This window comes from Sphaeroforma arctica, assembly GCF_001186125.1.
Source record: "Sphaeroforma arctica JP610 unplaced genomic scaffold supercont1.14, whole genome shotgun sequence".
NCBI classification, from domain to species: Eukaryota; class Ichthyosporea; order Ichthyophonida; genus Sphaeroforma; species Sphaeroforma arctica.
In genome coordinates, this window is record NW_014040544.1 from 228,085 (window position 1) to 240,364 (window position 12,280).

Here is a 12,280-nt window from a genome sequence, read left to right on the forward strand (position 1 = left end):
CACACACACACACACACACACACACACACACACACACACACACACACACACACACACACACACACACACACACACACACACACACCAATTGCTACAGGAATCCACGGTGCACAGCTCATCCACCGATTCGACCTCTGTGGCATCGCACTCGACATCAGCACACACTCGCTGTACGCAGCAGTTGGCACAGGAGTCCGTTGTGCACTCGGTATCATCCTTACGAATGATACCGGCTCCACACGTGGTGTCGGCACAAAGCTGTGAACGAATATGAAACGAGTTTGAGTGAGAGATCTGTATGCGAGGCGTATCTCTGAGCACAAGCACCGTGGTCAGCCTAATGCGCAGGCCCATCGCACCAGCAACATGCTAAGTCGTACCAGCTATTGCACTACAACCGAATACAACTGGATGCAGTTTACACCCTGACATTCGCGGATGAATTGTTATCGAACCGCTGTACCCAACGAACTTCCCGCCCTGACTTCAACAAACAACTACGCACAAAGCTCCATCAACACGTGTTCCAGTACACACTCACCAGTTGCTCGCAGCAGTTGGTTCCTTGGGAATCCGAGAAGGTCTCGTCGCCGCTTCGCACCAGCCCAGGGCCACACGTGCGACTGCTACAGTCCTCTAGTTCACAGCAATTCGAACAGTTATCCGATGAACAGTTTTCATCTCCGGTCTCGTACTCGTCTGTACGGCACGCGTCATCTGCATTGCATGTCAACTGCCTACAGCAGCCATTGCAGTCGTCGTCTGCGCATTGTTCCTGGTCGGTGCGCTCCTCTCCCGCCTCACACTCAAACTCTGAGCACAGCAGAGGCTTGCAGCAATTCGCGCAGGAGTCCGTGTTACAGTCCTCTCGCGGGGTCTGCTCAAAGCCGTCCCGGCACGGACGTACCTCGGTACAGGAGCGTTGCCTGCAGCAGTTGGTGCATTCGTCATCGTCACACACAGTGGCGGAGGTTACCATCTCCCCAGGCACACACTCGTGGCTGCCACACACCAGTTGTCGGCAGCAGTTAGAGCAGGCGTTGTTGGTGCAATCCGTTGCTCCGGTGCTCACAAAGCCTGGCGCACACTCCGAGATCTGAACCGCACACGTTCTACGCACACAGCAGTTGGAACAGTCGTCGTCCACACAGTCCTCGTCCGAGGTTTGCTCGAAGCCTGGATTGCAGCTTTCATCGGCACACTTGCGTTGCACACAGCAGTTGTCACAGCCATCCTCCTCACAGCGCTCATCCCCACTGGGTCCCTCTCCAGGCACGTTGCAGGGGTTGTTAGAGCACAGCTTGGGCCGACAGCAGTTGTCGCAGTTGTCTGTGGTGCAGTCGCCCTGGCCGGGAATAGGCACAAAGTTGGGTGGGCACTCATACGCATCGCACGTCAGTTGGGTGCAGCAATTCACGCAGCTCAGCGTAGAGCAGTCCTCTACCTCCGAGTTGCGCACCTTACCTTCGCCACAGAAGCCGTCTGTGGCACAGGTCAGCTGCTCGCAGCAGTTGGTGCAGTCATCGTCTGTACAGTTCAGGTCGCCTGTGGCCGCCTCACCGCCTGAGCATGTGGAGGGGTCACAGACAAGCTGTGTGCAACACTCTGTGCACTCGTCTGTGTCACATGTGGTGATGTCGGCGTTCTTCTCTTGGCCAGCGGGACACTCGTGGCCGGAGCACAACAGGGCCCGACAACCTGTGGGAGTGCAATGTATGTGGGAGTTTGTGAAAGTCTTCTGGATGGCAACTGACACATTCACATATCATGTGGGTTTCAACAAGTTCGTTCATGGCTGTGAAGGGGATAATATAATAAACAAATATACGCCTTTGCTTACTCAAAGCAATCGTTATATGGATATATACACTATATTAGATAGACACTGAGGAGGTACCATAAAAGATGTTGGCAAGCACCACTTACCAATGCACATGGCGTGGTAGTTGTGCTTTACGATGGTCCCACAATGCCGATAGGCAATAAACTATCCATCCCCAGCACATGCACTTGCACGAGTACAACCAACAGACTGAACTCATTATTAGTTCAGCTATTCAGTAACTTACAATTGGTACATTCGTCATTGGTACAATTAACCGCAGCGGTCTTCTCAAACCCGTCATCACATGTGATTGGGGCGCAGGTCAGCTGTTCACAGCAACCGTCGCAACTCACATCAAGACATTCCACAAGTGCAGTTTCAGTGAAACCAGCAGCGCAGTCCTAAAAGGAAAAGGAGTGCCGTGCGAAACGCGATGTGGATAATAAATATGGGCGTAGAGTTTTTGCGATCACTTGATTGCATTTGATGTAAATAAAACAGTTGCTTGACAGAACATGGATGATGAACATACAATAAAAGACACGTTTCAAAAAGCAACGGACATACGTGCAGACCAGGATATGTTGTGACATTTGAGAAACTAATGCAATGAAGTGATATAAACCTGTCAATGAATTTGATTTCATGCTGGGCAAACATGAGTTTCCTATTCCTATCAACATAGCACCAGTTGTACATCGGGGGTGACTTACCGCGTCTTCGACACAGGTCTTGGCGAGCACACAGCAGTTAGTGCAGTCGTCGACAGAATCACAGGTATCCTCTCCGGTACGGTCAAAGCCTGGTGGGCACGTATTTGCGCTGCAGGAGATATCCTTGCAACAGTTGGCGCACGAATCAGAGGTACACTCGGTTTCGCCAGTCTGGACGCTATCAGGGTCGTCACAGTCAACATCTGCGCACAGCAGTTGGTCGCAGCACTGTGTGCAGTCTTCGTCCTGGCAGCTCTCGTCAATCTGCTCAGCGATTCGCACCGATCCAGGGCCACAGTTGGCATCTTCTCGGCAGGTGATCTTACGGAAGCATCTGTCGCAGTTCCCGGGCGATATATTCCCGAGATCGTCACGGCAGAACACCAGCTCAGTGCGTGTCAAAAACGGATCGGGTATAGGGTTGCCCCGACATAGGTTCTCAGAGGGTGTGCCTATGCAACACTCTTCACAACTCTCTGAGGTGCACTCCAATACGCCGGTACGAGCAGATCCAGTGGGACATGTCACGTCGTCGTCGCAGAGTATCTTACGACAACAGTTTGCGCAGATGGCATCATCGCATTGTTCGTCGCCTGAAATGGTTAGACCCACCCCGCACACAACGTTCTCACAGCTGTCTTGTTCATCACTACCGTTATCACATGGCGGACAGGGAAGCAGTCCGTTCCAGTTGTTACCTGTGGTGTAATATAAACGTCAGATCGAGCGGAACCAACGAAGGCTGTTTAAACGGCTTCTAGTGCGAATCATAGAATGCAACTTGCCATGACTAACTGAGCGCCAATGGGTAAAGACAGCACACATCTAAAACTGAACTGAACCTCATGTATGCAATACAGTACGCTTTATATGAGAAGCACAGCCGTACGCAATCGATAGCAATCAGCAACCGAAACATGATAAATGCCGCCGTTCTCACATACGAAAACTACGCCACCCATATATGCGAATTCAGAACAATGTAGCATCTTAGTTCGAATGTCGCTTTTCTTTGGAGTCGCCTATATTTTCTTTACTTACCGAACAATGGAGACTGTGGGCATGGGCAGAGCGTTGGTAAGCAAACGGTGATGACAGGTCCGGTGAAGGTATTCTCGCAAAATAAATTCTCGTACGCACAGAAGCTCGCAGAAGCACAGTCGGACGTAACATTCACCGTGTCACAGGCGAATGGCGTGCACATGAGCCCTTCTGAGATGAAGTTAGGACTGCACACGGCACAAACCCACTCGAAAGCACCGGATGTGGGATTGTACCAGGTGCTCAGCGCCATACAGTCACTGGGGAGGGCTATAGAGGTAGGGAGGTTCCAATGGTGAGTGGTTAGACTATGGCATCAGCACTATCAGCACTACGCCCGCGAGATATCAAGAATACCGATGTTCATCCCAAAGAGAAGCACAAAGTGTGTGTTAGTGGGTTGTCAATTGCGTTGAGCAATTCTGTGTTAGGTTTTAGGTTGTAGTTCTATTTTTGAGTTGCGCTACGTATGCTTCGGATGATTTGAACGAAATCTTCTTACAGTGGGTCCGAGTACTAAACAGATCAAGTAAATAATGGAGACCTGAACATGCCTTCAGAACTCCCATTTGCATTTCATACCATTTTCAAAGGATATTGGCAACTTACAAACTACACGATCAAACCAGTGGAGGTGAATATTCAGCCGACATCACGTGCACATTACAATTGCATACACAATAATCCCGATGACTTGTGAAGATGGCATACTTAAACCTGTACAAATATATTCAACCACACATTGATACACTTACCTGGTTCGGGTCCGGGGCCCAGGGGTGTGAGTGATCCACTTGGGTCGGGCAAGGTAATGCCACAGTACTCGAAACCTGCCACGGAAGTACTGTTTAGCGCACACTGTGCGATTCCAGAGTACGTGAGATTCAGGACTGCTTGCTGGCAAGCATCTTCACAGACTGTTCCTACGATGGTCGACATAGACTTGTTGGCAGTTCCCGTTGTGTAATAATCCAAAAAGTGCATTGGATGCTCTGCAGTGCACCCAGGTGACTCACATATCAAATCATTCAGTTCGGTCTTAATTGCTTGAAAGTCTGCAAATGTGAGGCTGCCCCTTACACAGAGCTCTACTACTGAGCAATTAGGCGCATTTAACAGACCACATTCGTTAGCTTCAACTAAACGCGTCACCACGACGGTCTCTGTCTCGATGTCGGTTTCGTATTCAGTGATGCCACTCTGAAAGGCATCGCCCATGTCACTCGTTTCTGCAGTCATAGCTGTGCTGGATATTATACCATTTCCTGTGCCTGATCCCTTATTTCCGATGATCGGTCCAGCACCACCCACCTTCACCAAGTCTGCCTTGACAAATGTATTTAAAGACGCGATCGCGGCCAAATATCCGATGCCCAGAGGCAGCGTACAAAGGTGCATCATTGTGATGTACAATAAATTCACCACACGAACAGGCGTTCAATAGTTGTACCTGAATATTTTGTGGCAGTATTCGGGTATACTGTATGGGAATGGAGGACCGAAGTTATAGTCAATACTATTACTATGCGGCGGATAAGTATGCAAGAGCATATGATGAATCAGAGTATTTTTTTCAACACAATGAAGATAGAAAACCTCATTTTTTTTAAACCGAGTATAATCCACCTGATCAGATCCGATTTGCTGAAACATTTTTATACGGCAGTCCGGCGACTGGGGTGTCTGGCCGTCCGCTGGTCACAGTGATCACTGATCATTGATCTCTGGCACTGATCTCTGGCATGATAAGCCAGTAAATAGGTGCACCATAGTCCTCTCCTTCCTTTCCTCATTCCTGTACCCGCCCAACAGTTTTCTGTACATTTATAAATATATATAAATGTCTTTTGTCTTGCTGTTTTTAGTTTTTTGAGTGTTTTCCATCCTCAGAGTCTTTTAAAATTGTACTTTGCACTAGAGGTTAAATAAGCACCAATAATACTAAGATGTTTTGCGGTGAGTAGGCTGGTAACTATGGACTATTTAGATTTTAGAGTATGAATAATGAAACACAAAGTTTAAGAATTTCATAGCATCCTGCGTCGACCTGCGAGGCTGCGACCTGCGGAGTCCTGATTCCTGAAGTCCTGACTGACCTGACAAAAAGACAACTTGACTCCTGCTTTTTTATAAAAATATACATATATATTTATTTATTTGTGTGTGAGTGTGCAGGTGCAGTCGTGCACGCTGCACTGAGCAGTGGGCCTGTGTGCATAAATGTCTAATTTAGAAGGCTATGAATAGACAAATAGACCCCCTAAATACAGTGATACAGATTATCTCGTTAAAAATCAAAACCAAGATTCTTTTTTAGACAAAAACAAAAAAACCCAAAAAAACAATAAAAATAAAGAATCTGTATTCGACCTATTATACTCTCGCGCTGACGGCCTGACGCTCTCAGTCTCGACTCTCGAGACTCGCCGTCTCGCGCGAGTTGCGTGGCTGGTCTCTCCTCTCGGACGTGGAGTCGTGGACTCGCGGGTGCTGCCACCACGCCGCCGTGACCTTCAACTGTTTTTCAAGTTTTTACACACATACCCAACAGTAAACTTTTTTTTTAGTTTTTTTTTAAACAAAATACATATTTTCATTTTTGCAAACATAAAATAGCCCACTCGAACTTAGAAGTGAACAGCCATATTTCGGGTCAGACAACACAAAAAAATTGGGACGGAAGAGAGCGGCATCTAAATTTAGAGAAACATCCCACTGACACATGTCATAGTTTAAATATTTGTACTGAAAAGTACCTAAAATCATAAATAAAGTGGTTGAACGATGTGTGTTGTGCTTACAATCGGAATGTACATTATGTTGGACATAACAAATCAGTCAGTGACAATCTCAAGTGAATTGAAAGGTGTCATGTCACAAGCAATATGACATCGTGTCAAGAACAGAGCAGGTTGCCGCCCTAAGCAATAAATCTCTATATGACCCCAGTAGGGGAATCAAATAAACTTACTTCTTATCTGTTTACATCCGTCTAACAGATTATGGGCCTCGAATTTCACCCGATAGTAAGTCAAATATACAATTAATACCCATCTAAACATCAACTAAACTAAACACTATATAGACATCAAGTCAAACATAGCAGAAAGTTCCTAGAACAAATTTGGAAAATATCACAAATTTTCATATTTATGTCTGATGCAACGGCACCTCGACTGGCGGTGGGGTGGAGACTGACGGTGACGTATAAGTTTGCTTATGACGACACCACCTATGCGTAGGCTGATTTCAGTTATCACACTTTGAAATGATGTCCGACAGTTACATGCCTTCTAATCATTCGACAGAGGCTTAAGGATGCTCTCAGTATTGCTTACACAATGTGCTGGCACACGTGACGTACGATCATCTGAGTGACGGTGATTAATTATGCTGCCGGCGGCCCGATACATGAAAACCCCCTCAAAACAACACTGGCTAGCTGCACAACGTATTTTCCGTTATCTGAAAGGTGTGGTCAAAACCAAGTATCACTTAGTGACGAGTGTTAAGTCTGAAATAAGTGAGCTCAGTCAGTAAATCACGATCCTATGGGAAATGAGACTTTCTCTAGCATTGGGTTCTGTGAAAATATTCGCCTCCATGGTTTTAGATCAGTCATCACTTCTATCTTATTAAATTCTCAATTCCACTAATTGGTCCGGTCCTTTGGTCCGGTCTGCTCAAATATTCCTCTGGTCCAGGTCCGGTCCTCAGAGCCGGTCCTAAATATCTACCTAGGGTACTTTGTCGACAAAGGTACATCACATCTCGGACTCACCTATAAATACCAACAGGGATCTCCTATTGCTGACGCTATTTCTGACGCCGACTATGCCGCCTGCCCTGATACTCGTCATTTCACTACAGGCTGGTCGCTTATGGCATGCATACACTCATCAAATCCATCCTACTCGGAATGGAGTTCCGTCAAGCTGCTTGCGATCCTTACCTATTCATCGCCCATAGTGATAACCTAAAGTGCTTTGTACTTCTCTATGATGATGATATCCTTTTTTGTGGCCATCGACCAACCGATGTCGATGACTTTAAATCACTTCTCCAAGCCGAGTTCAATTGTAAGAACTTAGGCAAACCCAGTTGGATATTGGGTGTACGTGTGCTCACCACGTCGGACTTCATCAGCTTAGTGCAAGACATCTACATCCGCGACGCCTTATATACCTTCAAATTAGCTGAGAGTCATCTGTACACCCTGCACCGACCCCGTCAACATAAGATATAGTATCTAAAATATACCGGTCCTTGCCACAAGTGTGCATACCCTAAATTTATCGGCACGCCACAGTATCTATCTGTACTCACACGTATTGATATGAGCTACGTCCTCAATACATTAGATCGATACATGGAGAACCCCTCCCAACAACACTGGCTAGCTGCACAACGTATTCTCCGTTATCTGAAAGGTAAATCACATCTCGGACTCGTCTATAACTACCAACAGAGATCTCCTATCGCTGACACTATTTCTGACGCAAACTATGCCTGTAGGGATAATATTATTTATTTCAAAGGAGTTAAGTTACAATGTTTGTACATATGGTATGGCTCTCATAGCCGTTGTAGTGGTTCTGGGAAGATCGATGGGAAGAAGTGGTCATTAAATTCCCTGTTGAAGCTTGGACCAAGTGAGTCGACAATGGAGGATATGCGCTGGGTCAATTCAGGCCGGTGCTGACAAAACACTGACACCATCGAGTGTGCCACGTATTCGCTTTCTGGTCTACTAAATAGCGTACCCACCTCTGTGGTTCGGATCGGGTATTTGTCGTGTAGTGCTGTGGAATGGGCTAGTGCAGAGTACGAAATGCCAAGTAGGACCAGGTTATCTGTCATATTTCGGTTAAGGAGCGAGGTTGGAGTTAAACCGATGCCGCACCAGACCACGGATGCACTCGGTATGTGCTGATTTGCCTGTATTAGAAGTATCATAGGCGGAACCAACAGGCACGATGAATTGGTTTGGACCGAAATTTGGAAGTAATACTTCAACCGCGTGATTAGTCGGGGTATAGGAAACATCTGTTGATATGTCAGAGACGGGTGTGGGTACAGGGGTTGTTCTACATGCTAGAGAAAATATCCAAGGTGTTCGTGGAGGGTCCAGATACCATGGAAGTCGTGGCGCTCCTGTAGTTGCTGGAGAAGATCAGGGCCGATGAGAGGCAGTTTTGGGCTTACTAGGATGCATTGGATCAGTTGCTGGATGCAGGCAAAGTGGCTGGTGGTGAATTTTTGGCCACCGGTGTAGCATCTAAGGACCAGATTATCAAAACAAACAAACAAAAGCCAATCCAAATCACAAAACCCCGAATAATTAAATACTGAGTTTTGGAATCAGGATTGGAATATTTCTGATATTAGAGTCACCAGAAATAGTAGCGTTAGAACCGGTAAGCTATACCGGAATTCCGCATGTGAGAGAAACACTCAAGTAATTCTGAGTCTAGTGAAAACACAAATAAAGACTCAGTTCGGTTCTCTCAGACTAAGGACTTTCCCTAGCTGAGATAACCGTACTTGAGAAGAGATCTATTGTATCCTATTGTCTTGTACCTTTCAGCTACTCTCCATACTCTACATTTTTCACAATCTTAGATAAGTCAACAAGTAACCTAGCACACTAAAGAAGTAAAACCAGAGGTGTGAAAGATAAAACCTTTATTACTGTATTCTGCATATTTAAGCAACCTACGATGAAGTAGTGGGGACCCAGTCAAGAGGAGCAACCTGAGATGTTGAGCCGACGACAGAGACGACAGAAGGGCTTTCAAGATAGAAGACAGAAGAAGGAAGAGAAGAAAGAGAAAGCAACTCCTCAGGTAGCAACAGGACTTCAGAACAACAACTGAGGTAAAGCATAACGTGTCCAGAAGTAAGCTGGTCACGTTATAGAGTGTTACAACAGTCTGGATGAGTGAACAGTATTGTTACCTAGAAAAAAATTATTAGGTGTCAAGGTGATTAATTAATCAATGTTGGGGATTTTCGAATAAAAAAATCCACTGACGTCAGGACCCCTCAGAACCAACACGAGACAATACCCACACAGAATCCACACAACTTAGGCTGGAGCTAGTGTACAATTATAAGAACATTTCAAGTGAGAGGCTTGCTAATTGACCCCCTCAAAGAGCATTAACTAGCAAGTAAAGGGGTAGCTTGATGATCAATGTATGCATCACAAATCTCTCAAAGACAAGCTAAGCATCACAAGTCAGATACCAAAATAGAACTGACAAAGGTAATAATAGACAAGCTACAAGGGTATTAAAAGGGGCTGGATAATTCACTCACAGGAAGTACTATCTAGTGATTTTATAATTAACTTTATAATTATTACACGGGAATTAGAGATCACATATTAAGATCAATATAAATCCACACACCCTAAGACAGCAAATACGCATACCAGTTAAATCTTCAGAGGAGATCACATATATGGTGATGCAAAAGCAGAAAACTATATACTTTTCGGCACAAGAAAAGCCTAGCAAATAGTCTTTGCATCAAACGTGCTAAGATCACACATCACGCACCGTCTGCCTTCCACGCGAGATCATTTATGGTGAATTGAAATCAGCAAACAACACACATACATAAGGGGCCTTGATACTTACCCTCAGTTATATACTGATGGTGTTTTTACTAGTGTTCACCCACTTGGGTTGGCCAGGGTAAAACCTCATATGATCAGTATGAGAAACCTTATGCAGAACACTTTAGCACACAGATATATTTTCTAAAAATAAATATATCATATTCTCTGTGTACTACACTCAGTCTCGGACCTCGGCTCTCGGCTAGCCGGTGGCCCGTATCCTATAAATAGAATAACCTGAGAAGAAGTCTCAAATTACTATTACGTTCTCTCGGGCTGACCCACCTATACTTATATTAATTGAGAACAAGTCCCAGATTACTCTCGGGCTGACGACGTAAAACGTTATTAACGTATACAGAAATACGTCTACTACTGTAGTCTCTCAGGCTGACAGACTCAATGTATTTACAGAGGAAGAAACGTTGTTAATAAATGCAAATGATATAAATTATCAACCTTTATCTATCTTTAATTCCCGCACCACGAGACCAACGTTTACACATGGACATACAAATCAATAGCAATTCATACAATGCACTAGTAGACTCGGGTGCACAACGCTCATGCACGGACAAAAGTGTAGTATCATAACTATATCTTTCAGTTAGAGCGCAACCGGGTTATATACAACTAGCACAAACAAATGCAAGAATACAACGCACTGGTTCAACAGAAGTTTGTGACATTAACTATGGAGGTAGAAAGACCTCTCGGTGTTTTTAAAGTATTGGACTTACCTGACAAAAAGACACCAATACTTCTAGGTAGGGACATTCTACCATACATAGGTATATACATAGCAGGGGTAATCAATCCACTTATACCCACAGATGCAAGATGGGAATTACTCCTCACACCACATGAAGAGGACCCAGAGCATGAACAAGAAGGTCTCAGAGAGTCACTTACAGACCTTCTAGATACCAATGCAAATATACCTTCTGATGTACATTGCAACCTACCAGGCTTCACAGTCACAGTACTCGCAAATGAAATCAACGTCAGACAAATGAGGCACGCTAACGGCAATTTTGTACATCACAAATATATTCCACAAACGGATGAGAATTCGCAAAGGTGGCTTAAGGATGGTTATATATACAAACGTGACACACCCACAACGGTGAACCTACCGTTGTTATCAACAGGTAAACATGACCAAACAGGTCTCTTCAAGAAAGTAAGGACATGTCTAGACTTACGTGAGATCAAATATCAATATAAACAAGATAATTTTGTGTTACCGAAAATAAAGGAAGTATTACACGACCTCCAAGGAGCACAATTATTTTCGAAGCTAGATCTTACAGGAGGATTTCACCATTTCCTGGTAGACGAAGCAAGCCAACACTTCTTCACATTCTCGTGGAGAGGAGCGCAATACTCATTCAAGTCTGCGCCGTTTGGACTACACTCACTCACAGCACAATTCCAATGAGTCATGGCAAATCTGCTCATAGACATCAAAGGAGTGCAAGTGTATGTAGATGACATAGTCATTGCAAGTCTTACGGAGGAAGAACACCGCAAACCAGTTCGTGAAGTAATCAAGCGACTGAATGGTGCAAACTTCCGACTCAATCACAACAAGTGTGCCTTCGCGGTCAAAGTGGTCAACATACTCGGTGTGAAAGTCACCACACAGGGACTCAAAGCAGACCCTGAGAAACAGAAAATAATGATGGACTGGCCACTACCCAGAAGAAAAAGAGATCTGCACAAAGCAGTGGGACTAGCAAATTACATGCGAGACCGTGTCCCTAACTTTGCCCACACAACGAAACACTTTCGGAACCTAAAATGAACCAGAACATATCCATGTTATGGACTCCGGAACTCAAACAGAAGTGGGAAGAACTCAAAGAAGCCATTGTAATAGCCGGGCCTCCACATTAGACTCTATGTTATAAACGTACTCTTAATAGTACGAGGAACTTAAGTTTCCTAAATGGTTTTTAATGGTTTTGTTAATTAATACCTTTTCCATTTTACATATCAGATATTTGGACGAGACCATTAAAAGGTCCCAGTAAAATACCAAACATAAGATTTGGTCTAGTTCTATTAATAGAG

The 12,280-nt window shown here is 45.0% G+C and overlaps 1 protein-coding gene across 2 annotated transcripts in view; it reads right to left on the reverse strand.

Moving 5' to 3' along the window:
* Positions 1–5,055, reverse strand: part of SARC_00475 — a gene marked incomplete at both ends in the record, with an annotated part of 10,456 nt that extends 5,401 nt beyond the window's left edge. The window contains 6 exons of one of the 2 annotated variants that reach the window (XM_014305865.1): positions 86–258; positions 542–1,698; positions 2,070–2,226; positions 2,539–3,236; positions 3,580–3,849; positions 4,335–5,055. In XM_014305865.1, the coding sequence (XP_014161340.1) occupies positions 86–258; positions 542–1,698; positions 2,070–2,226; positions 2,539–3,236; positions 3,580–3,849; positions 4,335–4,980 (3,101 nt within the window). The remainder of the gene's footprint in view (positions 1–85; positions 259–541; positions 1,699–2,069; positions 2,227–2,538; positions 3,237–3,579; positions 3,850–4,334) is intronic. The other variant, XM_014305866.1, reaches the window with a different exon arrangement.
* Between the last annotated feature and the right edge of the window lie 7,225 nt (positions 5,056–12,280).